Source organism: Vidua chalybeata, chromosome Z (genome assembly GCF_026979565.1).
Source record: "Vidua chalybeata isolate OUT-0048 chromosome Z, bVidCha1 merged haplotype, whole genome shotgun sequence".
NCBI lineage: Eukaryota > Metazoa > Chordata > Aves > Passeriformes > Viduidae > Vidua > Vidua chalybeata.
Genome location: NC_071570.1, coordinates 23118778 through 23141796, shown reverse-complemented (window position 1 = coordinate 23141796; position 23019 = coordinate 23118778). Strand labels below are relative to the sequence as shown.

General features: G+C 37.2%; 1 protein-coding gene across 1 annotated transcript in view; it reads left to right on the top strand.

Annotated features, from left to right (window-relative positions):
• SLC1A1 (solute carrier family 1 member 1) overlaps window positions 1-23019 on the top strand; it is a 49501-nt gene that overhangs the window by 23922 nt on the left and 2560 nt on the right. The window contains exons 3-11 of the mRNA XM_053969127.1: window positions 5842-5934; window positions 7002-7116; window positions 8938-8980; window positions 10645-10752; window positions 12054-12238; window positions 14209-14316; window positions 19025-19147; window positions 19673-19867; window positions 20384-20518. Of these exons, the coding sequence (XP_053825102.1) occupies window positions 5842-5934; window positions 7002-7116; window positions 8938-8980; window positions 10645-10752; window positions 12054-12238; window positions 14209-14316; window positions 19025-19147; window positions 19673-19867; window positions 20384-20518 (1105 nt within the window). The remainder of the gene's footprint in view (window positions 1-5841; window positions 5935-7001; window positions 7117-8937; window positions 8981-10644; window positions 10753-12053; window positions 12239-14208; window positions 14317-19024; window positions 19148-19672; window positions 19868-20383; window positions 20519-23019) is intronic.

The window sequence follows — 23019 nt, the reverse complement described above, 5'->3', positions numbered from 1 at the left end:
CAAGGACAAAAGGAAATACTGGGCCAAGAACAAAAGGACAGAGGACAACTGGCTTTGGAATCCTTTCTTTTCAGAAGCCCTGAGAAAAGCATCCTTCTGAATTTATGTTTGAACTGTCCCAAGTTTATAGGACAGCAGAAAGGACCTTTCCTTGGAGTGAAAAGCAAACTTTCTTGTTTGTGTCTATAACCCAACTATTAAATAATAGCAAAATTTACATGGAAATACGATGAAATCTAGTCTTACCTGTGTGAGATGTCTTCCTTGCCTAGCAGTAGCTGATTAAAGTTGGTATAGTTCATGGAACAAGAATGCAAATTTGCATTCCCTTAGATACATAGAGGAATAAGAAAATAAGCAATAAACTTGCTATACACTGCTTGTGCAAGCAATAATCTTGCTCAACAATGGAGCGAGAATTTGGTGTTCACTCCTCAGGTAAAAAACATGTTGGTCTTCTGAAGGTACAGGCCAAATACTGTTTTAGTATTGGTAGTGTTTCCCATTGCAAGTAGAAGACAGTAACTGCAGAACTTTCACTTGCATCCAAGAAAGATTGTTTTTATGGCCTGACCACCAGCCTTGTGATGACCAGTGGATTAAATGAGAACTCTCAGTACTAGTGTCAGCACTGTTTTGAGTTTTTTTTCCTTAGTACTTTTAAAGAATAAATGTTACCTTTTTGCAACAACACATAACATAGTTCACCCCAGCAACAAAATAGGGGGACCACGTTGTGGTCCCCTTAGGATTGCCTATTGAAATTCTCTATATGCATTTTAAGAGTCACCTATGGTTTTCTGGTTTTTTATGTCTTATGCAACATTCTGTAAAAACTTTTTGCTCTCCTGGATGTTCACCAATCATAATTTCTATGATGTAGTGACTGCATATTGCAGTCAGAAGAACCAAAATGGACATGAAGAAATAAAGTATGAACACCTGGGAGAAGTTGAAAATTATTTTATGATTTATCTAGTGACCACAGAAATTCCTCAATTAGTCAGTAAGGCTGCTGGCAATTTGGAGCAGTTTCAGAACTGTGTTTTGCCTTTGAATCAGCATTGTGGTCATAGCTGAGAAGGTCTAAATGCCATACAGTTCTATTCTTCAGGAACTTCTGTTGTTATATTTTTGTTACAATTGGGAATTAGATATCAGAACCCTGAGAGAATTGTGTACAGTTGATATGCACCATACTTGATTGGTTTTTGTCAGAATGTAATTTGCTTCGAAAGCTAATAGAGAAATATACCATGTAGCTGTCAGTAGTGTGAACTTGGAAGGACCTTGAGCCAGACTCTTCCTTCAGGCCCTGGGTCACTTAAGGAGAACAACTGTCAGTGTTAGGAGCTGGCTAAGTGGCATTGAAAACTCACATCTTGATCCTCAAGCATAGCTGTGCTGCAAAAGGAGTTAAACAGCCTAGCCTTTTATGGATTATACATGATGATCAATGTGTTGTGCAGATACAATGATGATCCTGTCGGCTTCCACCAATATTCGGAAGTTTGAGAACAGCTAAGAAGTACTGCAAGAGATGGACTTGATGATGACACTGAAATTGTAGAGCAGCAATAAAAAATGCCAGGGGGTCTAGGTATGATCATTTCTGTTGAACAGAATCAACCACTGCACCAAATTGATGATTAAATCTCTAAGAATGTACTGAAAAAGAGTGCCTGAAAGCATAGATCTGTGTGTACAGTTGCATGAATTCCAATCTGTAGAATGGTATGACAAATTCTAAGGATGTAGGTGTTATACCCTAGAGAACTATGAAGATGATAAGTACTGGAAGTCAGAAGATCCCTGTGATTGTTTCCAGTACTTCACAGAACCTTTTTTACTCCCAGATCTCACAGGACCACAGCACTGGTCTCACAAGAGCATAGTGAACAACTGGAATTACAGTGCTATGCCTCAAACCAAAGCCATTTGGCCATTTGTACATATGCATTTTTACAGGCCTCTAAAGTGAATACATTTTATGTTCAATGGCTACTGATAAAAAATTCTGGAACACTATGTTCCATATATAAGCTTAGTTTTGTTTAAATGAGACTATTCCTTTAGGTAGCTTTACCCAGTAGTATTTCAGGGAAGTAGTTTTAAACATATACAATTTTTAAAAATTGCTGCAGTGCAGCATTTCAATTTGAAAGGGTTTTGAGGTCTTTGTACAAGAAAGAGTAGAAGGGAGAGACTTGATTTCACAGATTTTTTTGGGTTGTATTATTTTGCAAGTGTATGTTATATAAAACAGAGAAAGCCGGGCAAAAAGAGAGAAGAGTACTAAGAGCTTCAAGCTGGAGACTGTAACACAGAAAACATGGAAGGTGAATTGCAGAAGACTAGACAATTGATTCCAAAATTTGACTTCAGTGATTAAAACCTTAACTCTGTTCTGCTAAAATGATGCGGGCAGAGAGAGAGATTAACAGATTTTAACATCATTTGGTATCTCTTTCGTGATGATCTTAAGCCTTTCTGTATCATAGCCACAGAATTGCATTTTATGCTTCAGTGGCTACAGCTGAATTAGAAAACATTTTATAGTAAAATTTAAGGGACTAATCAGAAATACTGCAGTTTTGAAATGCTGTGGGATGGAGGGGAATCCATCGTGCCTGTTCAAACTTTATACAGTAAATTATATTACCAGTTTATCTATTCAAACATGTTTAAACTTGGGGACAGATTGAGGGAAGAAAGAACAAATACATTCATTTTAAAAGTTTAGTGGTAATCCAAAATAGATAACCAAACCTAATTACACTGCTTTTGTGGTCTAATTTTGAATGACACTGCAGACTTTCCTTTTGAAGCAGTGTATGTGTCATCTTAGTTTGAGTAATTAGTTTTCTTCTGAACTGAAATTGGTGTTGTGTAGTAGTTCAGTACTACTAACTTTGTAGTCAGTAGCGTTTTAGTGCTTTGTTCAATACACCTTCTTTTAACTCTTTCAGTTCCAAAGAAACTATAAAGCCATGATGTAACTACAAAGGGAATCTTAGTTTTCAGTTATCTTGAGAAAAAGGCTAGTAGCTATCAATTATGTAATCAGTTGCTCAGTCATGACAGTAGGACATATGTGGATAGAAGTCCATTATTATATATCATATTTTCTTATGTGTAATAAGCTAACATGAAAAAAAAAAAAAAAGGAGATTAGCAGTATGCATCACCCAGTGCAAACCTGTGTCTGTGGCACTTGTAGTGAATGCTATTTCAGTCTCTAAGTGAAAGCATCATTCTGAATGCAGGTTTCAGAGTACAGCAGCTTTCAAAAAATGCAAACCCCACACCTATCATCCCCAGACCATAGTTGTACTTATTCAGCCATGTCTGTCTGAATAATTTGTGTGGTTTTACCAGCAAAGCAGCATCAGCATGGCAATAGAAGGACAGGCTGGATCCTAGCACAGCTTGCTCACTAACAGGATCTTTACCCAGTTTAAAAAGGCAGGGGCAAAGTTTACCCTCTACTGAGCATAACAGTTTGCAAAGGGATTTCATTTGGAGCCAGAATTCCTGTCACAGTAATTTCCTTTCATATTTACTGTAGGATCTTTATAACTGACTACTCCAGGGAAATAGTCTTGCATGATTATTAGGCTCTTGACTAAGTCAACAGGACTGTCAGACAAAAGAAAAAAAAAAATCGAAAAATATGAAGACACAAGTTTTAGAATTATATTCCATTATTTCCAAGGTTTTTTTAACTTTCCATTAAAAGATATGGAATGGTGGCAATACCTGTTTGCTCTCTTTTTAAAAAATTATGTGAATTCTTCCAAGTTAATTGATCAGGTGCAGAAGTTTCAGCATTGACAGCCTTTGAAAATAGGTTTGTCCACAGAAAGCATTATTTAGTATTATGGTGTGAATTGACACAATCAGGTAACCAAGAGAACCACCAAGTGACAGCTGAAAAGCACAGGGTAGATTTATTTCATTACCTCACCAGCAATGCCAGGTGGCCGAGACACATGGAGATAGGCTCTGTTAGACTTGGCTCATCCTAGCGGCCAGTGCGGGGGACGTGCTTGCGGCCTGCCTCGCTGTAACAGAAGGCTTCCTGCATGTTTGTGAGAGTGTGTTATCTCTCCAGAGGAATTCCACTTCTCAAAACAGGCACAAGGTGAACAACACTAGGCATAATAAATTGAGTTTTCCCACACTGACATTTTTAGCATTCCCAGCTGCAAGGTCACTTTGGTCTACACTATTCCCTCCTCCTCCCCAGATTTTCCAGTTTTAACTGTTTCCTCCCAAAACTATCCATTCTCAGTAGTTTTTACTGCCATAATTTCCACAGCAATGGAAAAATCCTCCTTTCTATCTTTTCTCCCCCCCAGTTCCTAAGGTGAGGAATAGAAATCAAGGCCCATATTCTATGTTCATTCTGTTAGTCGTGCCTCAAACAATATCCTTGCTGCTGACAGTTTCCTGTAATAGCTGTGGCATTGTTTTTCTCTGCATTAATCTGTATTCCTTTGCCATATGAATAGTTCATTGATTATCCCTATTTGCTCTACAAGTGAGGGAATCTTTGCATTATGATTTCTGTATATATGCGTAGTTCTTCTGCACTCAATCTTATGATGCACTATGCCATGGAAGACCCCAAGATAATCAGACTATGAAATAAAATAACCTTCATTCTTCCCTCTGAGTGTTGTTTGCATTTTGAATAACAATTAACAGAACTAGTAAGACATTATATGAGTAATCTAGGCACAGGTTGTGAGTGCTGTTAATATACTTTCTGAATGAGACATCAACACATGGTTAAACTGTGCTTGCTAAGTTCCTTTTTGAGCTCAAAGATCAGTACGTTACATGTATGTCAGATCTCTTGATTTTTCTTCATTCACTTTTGAAACTATTTTTCCCTACTAAATCACACTTCTCTGAGGCTAAATATCCTTCTCATGGTTTAGCCAAAGGAATCCAGACAGTCTTTGATAAACTGACTCAATAAACATACAAATAATAATGGATCTTTATTTATGTATAATAAAGAGATAGCAGTGAATTATTAACTAATGTTGTTATAAACAGACAAGTTTTGGAGTCAAAATGCTCATTTTACCCTAGTTACTGATTTTACACATACAACTTTTATAAATCTTTTGAACAATTAAGAAATACTTTATGAGAAGTTTCATCTAATATTGTTGCCACAAACTAAGTTGACCTGAGTATAATACCTGTCTCAGCACTTTCCCTACCTTCATTAGTAAATCTACCCTCATTGTTCTTGACAATGACATATACAGGTGGAGAAGTGTGGACCACCCAAACTTCAGAAAAAGCTTTAGTCAAAAATTTTAAAACAGTAAACCTGTTAATGAAGACAAACTGACCAGAAATGATCCTTACTTGTCTGATGAGCCTTTGAGCCCACCTGGTGTAACAGGCCTGAGCAACTCCTTTCACATGGCTTTTAGCTTTAAAGCCAAAATGGTACAGCTCTGGAAGAAGTGAAGCTACGAGTTAAGTGAATAAGGAAATAAATTGTGACATACTCTTATAAACCAAAGAAGTCTAATTAATCACAAACATCAGGGAATCAAGAAAGCCCAATTGTCCTAGAAAAAAGGAGAGGGAAAAAAAGGGAAAACAGATTTTTGCAAAGAAGCAGAAGGAAATATGTTGGTCAGCTACAGATATTTTTCAGAAGTGCAAATGTCAATTAAGTATTTAGAAACATCTTGAATAAGGAAAAATTTTCTGCATAGAAGTAAAAGACAATAATTACTTCTCTCTACAAAAATGACAACATTCTTATAAGACTAGTTTTTATTGTTTTGTTTCTGTGGCTGTTTTTTGCAGGTGTTGCTGCTTTGGATTCCAGCATTTCTGGGAAGATTGGTTTGCGAGCAGTTGTATATTATTTCTGCACAACAGTCATTGCTGTAATATTAGGTACTCTGTGATTCTGTAACTTTTTAAATCATCAGCATTGCCTAATTACAAATGTACTGCACTGTGACATTACTAATTTCCCAAGACAGGATGTGGAGATGAGATGAGGAATCATACCAGACAACCTGACATTAGCTGCAGTCAGATACAGAGGGGAGCTAGTCCTGCTGTCCATGGCTGGGCTGTGTTCATATCCAGTGTGAAGCCAAAGGAAATTTCACCATTTCAGCTCAGGAAAGATTAGGAGCTGTATGCTGAGGTAAAGAATGACCAGCAGTGAGAAAGCTGAATGAATGTCAAAGGCCAACCTTAAATACAAAGTGATTTTCATCAATAGCAAAACTGATAGCTTGTTCCTGATTCCCAGATCGGAAAATATGTAGTGTGTCACACCGGAAACAATGACAGAAAATACTGGTTCCCTTGTCATCTTGTTTCTTTCCTTAAAGGTTTTTTTTTAGTATTTTCATTTGTTTTGGCTTTCTTTGGACTTGTATAAGGAAAAAACAAAAACAGGAAAAAATATTTTGAGAATTTGGAGAATAACAATAGCAAAAATTTGTCATTGATTTCAGTATTTACAAGGTCAAATCTAGTATTTCTTAATCTACATTTTTTTTATTTCTTTCTTTTTCTGAAGCCTTCTCTTACATAACTATATTGCTACCTAACTTTAATAAAACACCCTGTGATTCTGGGGTCACAGGACAGTGCACACTTGTATTCATATCTGAAAGCTAGTAACAAGAAGAGCTACGTAAAGGAAAAGGGAAATAGCAATTAAATACATTCACTCTGCAAAAGTTGCAGCACACTCATCTGAAACCCAGCTAAAGTAATTTACCCTCTTGGTGAGCAGTAGTGATGTAGTACAATGAAGTGATGAAGCTCCTGTACTAGGGGAACCCACACATTTAAGGAGACCACCTGCAGACTTTTCAGCAGAAGCACCCAGACAAAGTGTAGTGAGTTGAGTTCACAAAGAGTTTGGCTACACAGGATATACTTAGGAAGAATGCACCAATGCCTCTTCTTGCACTGTGAGCTCTCTGCTTTTCCTGCTGCAGGGATTATCCTTGTTGTGACCATTAAACCTGGAGTGACTCAAAGAGCAAGTGAGATTGACAGAATGGGCAGTACCCCAGAAGTCAATACTGTTGATGCCTTGCTGGATCTTATCAGGTGAGATTTTAATTTTTAGTTTACATACCCCCTCTGCAGAAGTCCAAACAAACATAAATAAAGTTGTGATATGTAATACAATAAAATGCCTTTTGATACTGTTTGAATGAATAAGGGTAATATTTCCACAAATTAGACAGATTAAAATTTACTCAAAACAGTTTATTTAAAAAAAAACTCTCTTTACACCGTAAACTTTGGCTAATAAACTAGTGATGAAAAATCCTTCCTTTACAGAAATTGACAAGCAAGATTTATTTATTTTGAGGAAAAGATCCATAAAGGAGTGGTGAATTACTGGTGGATTACTGATTGGCAGCTTCTGTGTCATCCAGCATAGACAACCAGCTGAAATTGCAGAGCTGTGGTTCCCCTCCTCAAGGCAGCATGCAGAATAACAGATGCAGTATGCAAAGATTTCCAGGGGTTCCACAGTCAAGAAGTTTGCTGCATCACCAGTATCAAAGGCAACTGTATAATGTGTCTTTCTCCATTAGCATCATGGACAATGATAGATACTTTAAAGTGGTTAGAAGAAGGAAACCCCTAGAAAAGTCTGCAGAAGACAGGTGCAGGTTTTCAGAGCTACTGTGTCTAAGGGATTTATTTGTTTGAAAATAACACCAATAAAGGCTGCATTTCCAATAGAGGCTAGAAGCTAGGTGGTACCTTCAAAAATATTTCTTTTGATTATTTTTTTCTTCTGGTGTATTTAGTCTCTATTCTGGGTCACTATTCCTGCCCACCATTTTGTCTTTGTAGAATTTTTACTTAATCTGTCATGTAAGAATCAACTGCCACATATCTAGTAGTTTGGGGGTTTGCTATAGATTGTAGCTCAACTTCTTGCAAAGAAGTTGAAGACTGTAAATTAGCAGTTAAAAGATCTGAAATTCTCTTTTAAAGGAATTAGAATTTCCTACATATTTCTATTCAAAAATATGGATTAAAAGAATAGATTTAGGATTCAAAACCAGACAGTCTTGTAAAGATGAATGAAAAACCCACACTTATACAAACTGATTTTGCTTTTGAATAGATTTTGCTTTTAAAACTTGAAAACCAAAGGCAGGAATTTGTGAAAGATCTTTAGGAGAGATAAAAAAACTTTTGCTTCAGTATATAAAATGCATTTTCTGCACTGGATTGGATATTTACCAAATACCTAATTAATGCTTTCTTTTTGTAATTGTTTGAATCTGAAATTGGCATTTGGAAAGGAGTCACACAACTGCATCACACTAAATCTCCTAATTTTTCAGTGTGTGAAAATGGTCCTTGACACCAGAATAACACAGGAGAATTTACCATTAACCAAGATTATTTTCTGAATTCAAAACTACAATAGAGCACACCAAATATCTTATTCTTACAGCACAGCCTTTGTAAGAGGTTTTTTTTTTTTTCCTCTTCTACCTATATTTGACATATCCTATAAAGATGGTGTGTCCTGTATTCCTTATGCAAGTCAAGGAGATAATGTAGCAGGGATAAAATACACTGGGTTTAGTAGCTTACCAATGGAAATGTCTAATACTAAAAAATAAGCCCAAAAGTTCAACAAGTGCAAGTAAGAAAACAGTCATTTGGACTCTTAAACCCTTAATTTCTTTGGAAAAAAAGAAATCTATCTTTTTATCTGTCTGTCTATCTATCTATCTATCTATCTATGGATCTCAACTGATGCTAAATATACTCCTTTCTGCTAAAAGAAACAAAACATGGTCTGTTTTTAAGCATCAAATTTTAGCATTTTTTTAATAACAAACAACTTTTCCTTAGGATGCTGTATTATTGAAATACTTCTATGCTTGTTAACAGGAATATGTTCCCAGAGAACCTTGTTCAGGCCTGTTTCCAACAGGTAAGTTTGAACATCCCTCTTCATTTCTGTAGTTTTCACTGTTAACCACAAATTATTTTCTTATGTCACAAGAAAAATTGTCAGGCAAGACTTATTTCTGAGAAGTCCAGGAATATCTTCATCTCCTATAAAATGGTGCGGGTTTAAGGCATCTTGGTTCCATTTCTATTATGATAAACACTCTGCTATCAGCTATTAAGTCCCAAATAGGTACTGTTTAAGAGCTGGATGCAGAAACCAAACAGCATGTAAGACAAGATGTTCCCTTTTGGGACAGCAAGAGTTGGAAGAACCATCTTATGAAGATTAGTTTCCTTGTTCTTAAGATCCGTCTGTGTCTGATAAAATCTGCGTAAGTTAGCTCTCACCCTGAAGTGTCTCACATCTAATATCCACTGCAAGACCAAATCCTTTGAAGGAAAATGATGATAACTAGTAGTCTATTTGAGACATCTTTCAGGAAAAGTGAATGTTGCAAGATGAAAGAGGAAACTTCTGTCTATATATTAGACTTATCAGTTAGCCTTCCCCAGAAATTTATATCAGATATGCTGCTGTGCACAACTCAGTTTATAAAACTTCTCCATGTAGTTTTTGTCATCATTACTGGCCACCCAACACAAAGGGGACAAGCGGGCTCTTTAAGGAATCCTTGACACAATGATGGTGGCACTAAACTGTAGTTACTATTAAAGTCTTGTTTTCTTAATGGATTATGATTAGCATAGCACAGAACTTACAATCAGAATAGCACAGGATTTCTATGAGCAGAATCAGTGTAGTGCAGTTTTATAACAGTACCATTTAACTTATGTTTTCTAATCACTTGGAGCCACTGCATATTTGATCAAATCTTAATACTTCATTTGCTGTATCAATATAACCATAATCTAGGCTTGAAAACCATATAAAAGAATGCAGGTTGGTCACTCAGTGCTCAAAGGAAGCAGACAATGATGGAGGCATCCCTGACCACCAGGTCTCACTGTCCTGCAGCAGTTTTGGTCCAAGTTACTCACTAGGACTTGTACCTTCTTGCTTTTATGGACAGTGTACTTGCTGCTGTTACACTTGCCTGTTCTGTGACTGCATCATCAACACCACTCATCTGGTTGGCTGCTGGGAACATTTAAGACAAATAAGGAGAAGAGTAGTCAGCCTAGTACCAGAAATCTGGAGACTAGTAGGGAGCGGGAGAGTAAGTCTGTTCGGTTTGTCTGCTTGGTGCACAGGACCTTGAAGACCTAGCAATGAGGGAAAGGGAAATACGTAACCCATTTGACCACTAAGAATGGCATTAGTTAGGCTGACCACATCACTAAGGGCCTCTCCTGGCATGGCTGTCAGCAGTTCTCTCCAGACTGTTTGTTCCAGCAAAAATTCTTGCCATTGTCAAGAGCTCTAGTTCATGCCCCACAGGACTGCAGCACATCCATGGGGTGTCTAAGATCCTGGGAAGTAGAATTCATAGCACATTATTTGTGAATCTCTTGTTTGATCTACAGCTTCTGAGGTACAGAGCCATGATGGCTCGACATTTGTCTATGTTTGCTACCTTTGGTTCCAATTGGTTAATTTTTCTCTTATTTTTACTGAGCCTTTGTCTATTCTTCAGTTTTCTCATTTTTCTAAATAAGTTCTGTATTTTTTTTTAACTTTTTCAGTATAAAACCAAACGTGAAAAAGTTAAAGTTACAAGTGCTGTGGATAAAAATAGCTCCATATTTCAAGAGGAACCCACTACAATGTCTACGACAGCAAAGGCTTCAGAGGTACAGCCTTTTATCCTTTTATTCCTTCATAATATATGAAGTGGGGAGAAAGAATATAGACTACATTTGGTTTAGTTCATGTGGTTAGTGATGAAGAAATGAATGGAAATAGCCATAGATGGATTTTAGCAAGAGCACAGAAGTTAATTAGTAAATGCTTAGAGGTCCTTCCAGTAGGTTTAAGAACATCAGAGCATCTCATGGGTAATTGACCAGTCCAAAGAAAATAGATGAAGATTGATTACATTTATCTGCTTATGAATTGTCAATTTTCTGAGAAATTCAATGCATACTATGGAAAGACTAGATGTTATATCACCATGGGATGTTTGAGTAGCAGTAACTGCAATTGTAAGCACTAAAGAAAATTAGTTGAAAATAATAACAAATACTTTAATGGAAAAAAAAACAATATAAAGCATTTGTTAATAAATAGTTTGTTACTCTGAAAAAAAATGTACAGAAACAAAACTGAAGAAGAGATTTAAGAAGCCTTTCATTAGAGGTGCGGAAAGCTTATGTGTGTGTTAATGGTGTATAAAGTCTAGACTTACTCTGGAGGAGAGGGAGAAAGGAATTCAATAGAATGTGAACACAGAACTATAAACAATACCAAATCAATATACACTTTATTATACTCCTTCCAAATTTCATCTCAAAGTAATAATAGCATGGGAAGATGAGCTATATGAAGAGACATTAATTAAATCCTGAACCAGAATGTAGTGAATTGCACTCTTTCATTCATATGTTCATGCTGCACAGAAGAATGTATGAATACTTCTTTAGTAGGATTTTTATATTATGTGCACACAGTTCTCCTATAAATTATGCAATTACACTGATGTCCTAGTTGTTAGGCAGTGGTGAATTTATCTTTGATCCAGATACAAACCCTTGAATTGCTCAGAAACAAACACAAGGATTCTACATCTGTGTTTTGCTTTCCAGTGGGGAGTAAATCTTGAGTGTAGGGGAGTAAATCTTGAAAGCATGACTGAGGATACTTAGACCTTACCATACCTTGTGTCAGAAGTCTATAGAAAGGACAAGACAAATTAAGGGCTGCTTTACTCCTTGCTGAGGTTTGGTCAGATCCATGCATGGTTTAAAAATACAAAGTATTCAAGTTCAGTTTAGTGTATTCCTGAACTTGCCCACTTGGCACTTTCAGAAAGCCAATAGAGTGGCTGGGAAAGAGCTTCATGTCTGTCAAAAAAATCTAAATGTGTTTTCATTTTAGAATTCTTTAAAGTAAATTCATTATTTTCAGATAGTATTTTTTTTATTCCAATTCATAGAACAAAACCCAAGAATATAAAATTGTGGGGATGTATTCCAACGGCATCAATGCGCTGGGGTTGATTGTCTTTTGCCTTGTTTTTGGAGTGGTTATTGGGAAAATGGGAGAGAAAGGACAAGTGCTGCTGGATTTCTTCAATGCGCTGAACGAAGCTACAATGAGAATAGTTCAGATAATTATGTGGTAAGTTCAAGGATATACTGGCATTTTCCAACAACTTGTCTAAGTGGATTTTGTCACTGAAGAGGTAGAAGCAGACTCAGACCTCATGTTTGCTTTTGCATAGTGCTTTACAGAAAGCAACTTTCAAAGAAAGATAGATAAAAATTTTCCTTTCTACAGAATGTGATCCTTTTGAGGAAACTGGAGACAGGGTTTCTTAATATATACTAAAGGAACAGTCCTATTGGTTCCCAAGAAACCTGACATTTTTAGACATTCTTGCTAAATGTTTATAAAAAACTAGTGCACTAGTCATTTGAGGAATATTTTGAGGATAAACATTACCACTCATATGCCCTTCTGAGTCTTGAATATTATTCCCTGACAGACATTATGTTCACAGGATGGCTGTATTGGATCTAAGTTCCTTTAGAAATCTGAATTAATATGCAAGCCACAGCACAGAGAAAAATTCAAAATGGTATGCAAAATACAGCTTAACATCATTTACCTCCTGCTATTAGGTTTTGTGAGACTACATTCTCATAATATTCTCAGACAAGAAAAACAAATTTAAAATATAGAAACTAGTCTGATAGTGTTTGATTGGACTTCACAGCTATTAATAGAATTTTGTCTGTGCAAATCACAATTACAGGATCAGGACTATAAATACACACAATTCCTTCCAGAGTTTGATCCTACATGTGTCTTGTGACACTTATTACAATATTCTGCTCATGTGCACATTTCGTACCAGTACCATGTCAGGTCTGACCCTTCCATGGGTTTTTCTTACATCCCAGCACACTGAGATGTCTGTAAAACAGCAAACCTGTCTAGGGTTTGCACAATTCTTGCTTCCTTAAAGAAAGGTAAATTAATTTCTGCAACTGGTCCTGTGCTAAGCAGCTAGTTTAGTCTCAGGCTAAGTTAAAGCCCTGTGAGATAGGCTGCCGCAGTCTGCAGAAAATTACCAACAAGACTCCAGACTTAGCACATGCCATACAGGAATTTACTTATAAATTGATTATCGATTTTCTTGCATGTGCCAGAAGCTGTGGCTACAGGCTCCCTGAGTTTCTACAGATGCGGGAGCTGTTGTTTGAAACAAGAGTTTTGTGCTGAAAGTATGAGGAATTAGTACTGTTTTCATGAAGTTCAGTGCTTAGAGAAACTAGGTGTCTCTGCTTTTTACAGGAGTAAGATACAATTTTGTTTATGAGATAGCACACATACATTTTATAAATTTATAATTTCTATTTTTAAATTGATACATTTTATATATTCACAAATTTATAGATTAATTTATACTGCTCAAAGCTCTGGAGTAATAACTTGTCTCTATGACAGCCTGCTCTGTGGAAACAAAAAAAAATGCAGTAGAGCTGGTGCTAACATAATTCCTGATAATTCCTTTGAATTTTCTATAGGCAGTAGTCTATGCAGCTGTTCAAACCCATAAGGCATGGCCTTGTGCAGGTTTACTTTATTCTGTTCAGCCCCCAGTGCTGCAGGGCAGCTCCTGTAACTACAGAAGACCTTTCCGATCTGTGTGTGATTACAGACTAGACAGACACTGGTCTCAACCCTGCACGCTTCCACCCCCAGGGAGCCTGTGGCTACACATGAACATTTGCTGTAACAGGGTATATGCCCATACCCCTTCCCAACTTCTGTGTACTCTATGTATTCTGTGACATCAAGTTATACAATACTAGCTAGACTACATGTAGAGTTACATTTCTTTTTATTTTCCAGTCTTTTTTCATCACCTCTGTTCTAACCTTGCTGCAAATGAATGAAGTCCAATGTATAACGTAATATAAGAAAAAACAATTCTGTTGTTGTGAAATAGGATATCAAAACACATTTTTTATCTGTGTTAAAATATTACTCTGTGAGAGTAACTCCAGGAGAGAAATAATTTCATGGTGAACATGCAGTATTTCTGAGAATGCATTTTTGATAGCTTTATTTTTGCTTTCTAGGTATATGCCAATTGGTATCGTGTTTTTAATTGCTGGGAAGATAATAGAAGTTGAGGACTGGGAAATCTTTCGTAAATTGGGTCTTTATATGGCTACAGTAATAAGTGGGTATGTCATTTCTTAAAAGATGTATGCAGTTTTGGAGCTCAGTTGATTACCACTCAATTATCCAGCACATCCAGGCTTCTAGATCAGAGACAAAAATTCTCATCAGTAAAAATTATGTGAGGATGGATGAACATTACGTTTTGCTGGATGCATGTTCTGTTTTAAAAATTCACTGCCTTGCAGTCTAAAAAACCAAAACCCAAAAAGCAAATTCCTTTCTTGTATTCACTGTTTCCTCTTCACAGATTGTGCTGAAGAAAATATTGTTGTATTAAAGGTGAGCTTATGAATTACACCTTTTTGGGGCTTGCCAGCCTATCAAACATATAAAAATATGTGGATTATTGTGAAATATGTGTTGGGAACCTCCATGGAATTTTTGGGCCCAAGGTGTTGCAGCACAGACCAAACTCCCTGCTGAACACAGATACATAGTAAAAAAGTAAAAGCAGTGCACAATAAAAGATGCCAAAGAGGCTGATCCCGTCCCTCACCAGTACTGAGCAGATAGCTGACATCAAGAGAAGCCCTGGGGATTGCACTCTTTGCTAATTCCTCCTTCAAGGTTAGGGTAGATGGGGAGGCTGCAAAAAGAGAAGTGGCAATCTGAATAACATAGCCAAGCTATGTTGGAATTTTTTTCTATTATTTTTGTCTATGTAGAACAGTCTGGGTGGAGGAGGTTACACCTGCACAATGTGGAGCCTTTCAGCAGTGGAATTTTAGAATAACTTAACTGCTCCAAATGATAAATAGTACCAGGTTATTATAGATCTCTGAAGACTATCCTACAAAGGACTCTTGTGTCAGATAAATGGATATTACAGTCCCAAGAAGATGCGCTTAAATTTCTGTTTCCAATTCAGTGAAGCATAGCCTTCTAGGCACTGTTGGTCCATTACCTTAGTATCCGCTCCTATAATTCCTTCAGTGTACTAAGGATTTATATATGTTTTGTCTAGAGGCTGGGTCCAAAGTTGTTCAAGAGTTTCTTTCCCCACACTTTATACATTTGCATGCTATTCTTCAAATGTCCTTCACACACTTTCTGACAGCCAAGCAAAGAGAATGGTAATATATTAGTCTTAAATGCAAAGTACTTTATAATAGTCAAGAAGGATCTCTGTGGTTTTCACATTAATCTGTACTAGATAAGCACATTTATTTCAAGGTTGTTGTTTTGTTTTATTTATAAGCCAGTATGTTTGGACTAGCTGTTTGAAAATCAGAGATAAAATTTCTTTCTAAATAAGAATTGCTGCTCCAGAAATAGCACTGATTCATGACTTTTTCAAAATGTTACAGAGATGAGTGCAAATTATGTTTATCTAATGCATTCTGCAGTTTTTTATGAGTATTTGTTTGCACTTGGAAAATAAGTCAGATTTTTACATGTTTCAAAAGCTGATATTTACCAAGAGATGGTAAATCAAGACTCTAATATTTTCTATACAAATTATAAATTACACCCCCACCACAATCTTGATAGAAATTATTGACAGAATGATAGTGTATTACTTCTGCAGGTTTTCTATGTCATTAACTCCAGTTAATTCAGAGGAGGAACATGTTGAATGGATTACTACTGCCTTTTGATTTCAGTTTTACATCAGATAGCAAGTTTTAGTTTTAGATGTGCTAGCAAGTTTTATGACTATTTACCTATCCGTTACTGGTTACAGGTTACTATTTGTACTGTGACAAGTCAAGTTTTCCTTAAGATGTGTGTGAAGACACAGTGCCTTCTCCAAAGTATTTTGATTGCAAAGTAAACTGCCACTGCATAGCCTCCTGTTTAGCTGGTAACCATTGGCTTGACAGGCACAACAATTTTAAGTAGATCCCAAGGTGCCATCAAAAACATTAGTGAGCACATTTGCATCCTTGGAGAGAAAAAGTCTCTGTTCCTCCAAATGTGACCATTTTCCCTGATGGATACTCAGGTAGATCTCTGCAGCATTTCTGCCTCCTGCAGAGCAGCCTTCAATGAGTGCTGCTTAAGGCATTGTGGATAAGGGCTAACAGCAGCGTATTCTCTGCAAAACTGACCATCAAGGAGAGCATGTTATAATCAGATCACAGGAGCAGATATGGACACATACACACAAGGCTATAGGCTGCAAGGAAAAGGTGCTTGTTCTACATTTTTCAGCCTGCAAGAATACCCTTTTTTCTTATTCTCATGAAAAAGGAGAAATGTTGTTCTCTGTTTCTTAAAAATTGCTGTTTCTACCATCATTTTGGTTTTCATTCTTATGTGTTTGACTCTGTCTGCAGTATATTCTGTTCACTGCTGTCTTCTATAACTGCTTATCATCCTCTTTTTAAGCTTGAACCTGAAAATAACAGGTCATCATAAACATTTCTTGTATTCCTTATCAAGATAATTGTCTTATCCTCTGCTTTCTTTCCTTTAACCTCCCTAACCAGCTCACCTTCTTCCCAGCTTAATTATTCATGCTCTTTCAAAGCCTCAGCCCTACCAGGACTCATGCACCATTGTCTGCAGTTCATCTTAATCTCTATGTCTCATTCAGGTCACCATGAGGGAACAGACTTCCCCAGTGTCTTTGGTGCAATGTGCCATTAAGTATCTCAAGTCTCTCACAATTAATGGTTACAGAGTCAGGATGAGGACATATTAGAAGTTACAGCAGAGGAAAGCCAAAGTAGAGGCATAATTTAAGTGCCAGAGGGAACTCAGGCTGAAGTGGGAAAAAAAAAAAAAAATCTGCAGCAAGTAGACTCTCCTTGCCTGTGCCTTTGTCTCTTCTGAAAGCAGCAAGACAGCTACATCCCTGTAAGAGATATTCCGATATGAAACAGCTGCTTGGGATTCTGAGGGACATGATTCTGCCTAACTTAAAAATGAATGCTATTAGAATTTCTATTTTCAATTACTGATTATGATTTTGATATAAAAAATTCTGATGCTTGCTGATAATTGCATTTTATGAACAAAAATAAATATTGCTTCAAATTTGTTTCGGGAAAACCAGTAGTAGCAAAGCAGATACACAAAAATATTTTGAATATCATCATGTTCATGCTGCAGATCTAAATTTTTCAAATAACTAAGTCAGTATGCTTTTAGACTTAGACATACTTGAAATGCTTACTCTCATTAACATTTTACTATAACAGCAAATGGCATCCGTACCACTTTATTTTTTTCTTAGATATTCTGCAGAATTCAGTTTGCTCTCAGGCATGTCACAAACCTAGCAATTTATACAATGATGCCTTGTCGTGGTGCATGTATAAATTGCTAGATTTCTTTCTAGAGTTCTTTACAAAATTTTATCAAGACATGTTGCATGTAACTATTTACATTCCACTTAATATGTCATATGATTCTGCAATTCTACAATATGTTCTCATATAGAATGAAAACTTTAATGCCTCTTCCTTTTAAAAAGATGATTTTTCTGAGGAAACAAATATGTAGGTTTTGTGGGTGATTTTTGCCGTTGTGGATTTCTGTACTGTGACTACTGGTCTATTAATTGTCTGGTTTTGGCAGAACAAATGGTACCATGATTTATTGCTATCTTTATCAACTGCTCTGAAACCATAAAGCATTATTACAACACAGGAATGTGCACATGAACATTTTGTGAGGACAGAATAAAAATTCCAAGGTCAACAGTTTTTGGGTTTATGTTGCCAGGCAATGTTATAATTTCTTTTTATGAAAAGCTGATTATTGCAGCCTGGGGTCCCAGGGGTCCGGCCAGCCCCCCGGGCAGCCGCTGCCGTAGCTCTATGTTAATCAGCTCAGCCTGTCTGGGTTCCCCAGGCTAGCTCCCAGCCACAGGCAACTTAGCGAGCAACTCTGGAGTGATTTCAGCTCTGGTGAATTCAGCTCATAAGTGATTTCACTCTGTGCTCATAAGGGCCTCTGGCAGACTCAGGGATAGAGAGAGGAGGAGTCTGTGTGGAGTTCCACAGCGGTGGCTTTATTGGCAGCTCCTGCGAAAGTTTCCAGTGACAGCTCTTCTGCCGAATTGGGCAGAGATGGGGTTTATGTAGGATACTGGGGTGTTGGAAATTGTCCAATGGCCAGGGTTGAGGAGAATGCAACATATAGCCTTAGAGAGAGATAACAAGGGTCCGAGGGTGGAAGAGGGACTGCTTTGGTCCATTCATCATGACTATGCATTTCTTATCTTATATTTGAAGTTTCTGCAGAAAGCTGTGTATTTCATCTGTCCCTGACAGGAAAGCATATTTACCTTTATTTTTAAAACGTTGTCTGTAATAAGGGCAGACAAACTGAGAATAATAATTTGATTTGGTTTTCTGGTTTGTCTCTGGTTTGCATTGTAAGGATTTGGGAGAAGACTGAAGTGTTTTAGTGTTATTTCAAATCATCCTCTGCACATCACTTTAAATATTATGTATTAGTTTAGGCTTCTCATTTTTATCAGTTTAAAATTTTTCCAAGTCAATTCTTGCTTAGCTTAGGAAAGAGAGGCAATTCATATATGGTCTCTCTCTTCTTTCCAAAAGAAGTGTAGAAAAGCATTAGTCTGCTTTTTATTAACGTGGCATTCTCTCTAAATTTTGCACCTAGGTGTCATTAAAGTCACCTTTAGTGTTTCATAAGTATACTTGAGGACAGAGCTGGGTACCTATTATCACCATCTTAGTAAAGAAAGACAATGGGATGGACCTATTTGTTTAACTAGTTGATTTTATTTTGCAGACTTGCAATCCATTCCGTTATAGTTCTGCCGCTTATCTACTTAATAATAGTAAGGAAAAATCCTTTTCAGTTTGCCATGGGGATGGCTCAGGCACTTCTGACAGCCCTCATGATCTCTTCCAGGTAAACAAAAGAAATATCTTTTCTGTAATGTACGTAGTAGTAATTGCATGATCTGTTCTGATTTTACTGCTACTTTTTTTAAAGCACTGATATCAGCTGGACAGTTCTCAGTCCTCTGGAGGCTGAAATACTGTTCTCATCTTTATTTCTGTCGTACCCAAAGGGCACTACAGAGTGTATTAGCCTTACACCAAACGAGAGTCTGCCTCTCCCTGGAGGAGGCAGTTCTTTGCCATTCAGTTCATTAGCTGCAGACTTGACAGCATTTAAGCTGTTGAACATTTTTTGTGACTGTGTATAACAAGGCAATTTACCATGTAATTTTGAGAGCAACTAACACTTAGCTATTTCTTCCAATAATTAGCAAGTATAAGAAAAGTTGTTTTGCTTTTCATGGTGCAGCCTTCCTTCCTCCTTAGATCTCCTTTTAAGTCATAAAGCAGATCATGCTCTGAGCAAAAGTAAGCATAATAGAAATGGTGTGTTGTTGTCTTCACTTATTTTATGTGTTTCATTATGTGCCAGTTCAGCAACTTTGCCTGTCACCTTCCGCTGTGCAGAAGAAAAAAACTTGATTGACAAAAGAATCACAAGGTTTGTTCTTCCAGTTGGAGCTACCATCAACATGGATGGCACTGCTCTTTATGAAGCAGTAGCAGCCATATTTATTGCACAGCTGAATGACTTAGAACTGGATATTGGCCAAATAGTTACCATTAGGTAAGACTAAAGCCATCACATGCATTTTGTGGGAAGTGAGCTTTTTTGTAAGTGGTACATTAACTTTGGATACGCCATGGGAAAGTTTAAACTATCATTCACAGCACAAGAAATAACAAATATTCTCACTTCTTGATCCAAGGCCTAGCCAGTGCAACCTGGTGGGGAGGTAAGATGGATCAGAATATGCAGCTGGTATACAGTACTGTTATGAAGATTACCATTATTCTTCCCTGCAAACACTTGCAAACCTAACTCAGCCTCTAACTTCGATCCATCTAGTTTGCTTGCTAGAAATGTGCTGCCTGTTATTCTGCTGTAACCATAAGAGTACATCAGAACATGTCTTGTCCTATAAGCTTGACACCAGACTTTGAGTAAATACTATTCAAGAGGAAAACTGAAAAATTTAGGTTTCTTTCTTGCAGTGAAATTAAACTATTTGTGCCAGAAAACAGAGTTTCTGTGAGTAACATGTATTCTGAACGCCTTTTCTGGGTTTTATTTGGGATTTAGTGTCACAGCTACTGCAGCCAGCATTGGGGCTGCAGGTGTGCCCCAAGCCGGACTTGTTACCATGGTGATTGTGCTGAGTGCCATTGGCCTGCCTGCCGAGGATGTTACTCTGATCATTGCAGTTGACTGGCTTCTGTAAGTTTAAGGCATCTCATATTTAATAATTTTTCCTTTTTCTTTTTCCTTATCTTTTTTTTTATGTTTGCATAAGTTGCCCAGAAATGTGTAAGTCTGACAAAGAAAGCAATACATCATTTAGTTGCAGAAAATGGACAAAGATTATTCTTATGGCCAGGCTTGTTCAGAGGTGAATGCAGTAATGGCTTTGATTGTGAGAGAAGTCCTACTGCATGGGATGGCAGTGAATAACCTCACATTTAGAGATGCCTTCTGCCTTAAAGTAGTGATCACAGCACTAATAAATCATGAGCATCATCCTCAAGACAAATTTGACAGTACCAAGAAATGTCTCTATAGTGTCAGAGATGCCACTACATTACATGCTAAACACGTACATCATTCATAAAAATCAAATGTAGCCACAAGCTGCAAAGCACATAATATCCATAAGCTGGCAGTGGAGCACAACATTATGCTTACAAACAAAGCAAAACTGACCCTGCATTCCACATGCACATATATAGCACACTGTACACAGATGTATGCTGCCAGCACTACTTTGCTAGGGCTGTTCTTCACTGAGAGCACTGGCCCAGCCATCAATTGACAAGCACACATCTAAATTTGGAAAGTGATTCTTATGCCTAATCAAAACCATATCAGAGCTTCAAAACATCTCCATCACATTCATCTGCTCTTTCTGGAAAGAAGCCTTTTCACCAGAAATCTTTTCTGTTCAAATTACACCAGTGTGTATCTCTGCCACTTTAACAAAAGCCCAAAGAATCACAGAGTGCATTCTGGAGGTCAGAAGGCTATCAATAATCATGGGACAAATACAAGTTTTGTCCCATGATACATAGGGTAACAGGATTCACAAGTTAATTAGTATAACTTCAGTTCTTTTGCCTCCTAAACTGTGTGAGCTTTATTGGTCAGCCCAATGTCTTTTTCACCTGCAGTTTGCATGGATGATATTTCACTGGTATCAATCCAGTGATCTTAATAATTTAATAATATTTGCATGTCTTCTTCAGGTTTATTTACACTCAAGATAAATGCCTTGCTGTTCCTCCTCCACCCTTTCCAGTCATATTCTTGAAGGATTTCTGGCAGCAACCTATGTATTTCACAGATATATTTATTTGATTATATAACTCAGTTTTGCAAGTAGAGAGAAATGCCAGTCTCCAGAAAATCAGGGCTGTTGTATGGATCCAAGAATCAATTCAATTTATGTATAAGCATAATTTCTCCAAACAAACCAGTTCCATCCACAAGTACATTCTCCCAGTCAGCTGTCTGCAACAGGGACTAATAGTTCTGTTTGCTGTGCTCCACAGTAATTTTGTTTTTTCCAGCTCTCTTCTATTCCTAGGGGGCGCTTAATGTTTTTAAGGATAGTGTAGATCAGTACAAACCACTGGCTCAGAGCAAGTATCTAAATAGTCTAAGAACAGCACAAATGTATACTGGTTCTTTTTCCAAAGTATTTGCCCAGCCTCCTGAAGATTGCAGAGCAGAGAGTTCCTGAGTTAGAAGTGATTTTTGTCTTCTTCTTCTTCTATGAATGCCCCATTGTTTTGGGACCCATGTTTCAACAAGTCCTAGGGAGATGAATTCCACATCCTAATGATGCAGAGATATAATTGAATTTTGTTTGTTTTCATCTACACCCTAATAATTTCATTTGATGCCCTCTACTTACCTTATAGGAGTAAGAGAGAAAGAGAACAATTCCCTATTTCTCAGAGCAATCATGACTTTATGGATCTGATCTTTATTCCACTTCAGAAGTCCATAGCTTTTGTGGGTTTTAGGCACAATATTAGTACACGGAAGGTACTTGTTCCACCATGAAACATACAAATAATTCAAGATGTTTCTGGTTCTAATTAAGGCAATTAATTTTTCAGACTAAGATGTGTTTTGCAGTGTAAATTAAATAAAATAGAATAGTGCTATTATAACAGATGAGTTTCCAGATTGATTTCCTCACCTGTCACAGTGATCCTACTAGAATCTTTACTGTTCTCTCTTCCTTTCCCTAACATATATTTTTGTTGCACATGGAAAACTTTTTTAGCACTAGAATTCAGCAGTTGTAGAAGTATTGTGAAATATCATAACTATATCTACCTCAGTGTTTCTGCGCAGAAAGAGAAATTTGTTCGGCCACAGAGCCTTTGTAGTGCTCTGTAGCTGAAAAGAAAAACAGGGAAGTATATATACCCTTCCACTCTCCATACTGTAATTCCATGTCGATTTTCAAACTTTGTTATGTTGCAAGGGTTTGTTGTTCCTCTGCCAAGTAGCAGCAGGTTTGTAAGGCCTGCATGTCACATTTCAATAGTGCAGGAGTATCATATTCCTTTAAGTGACTTTTTTAGTACAGATTTGTGCTTCAGTCCTTTAATAAGGAGAAGCTAACAGAAGACAGGCCTTTCCCTTTTCCAGTTTTGGGCCAGAATACTGGAGATACTGGGCTAGGTCCTCTTCTGGCTGAGGACATGACT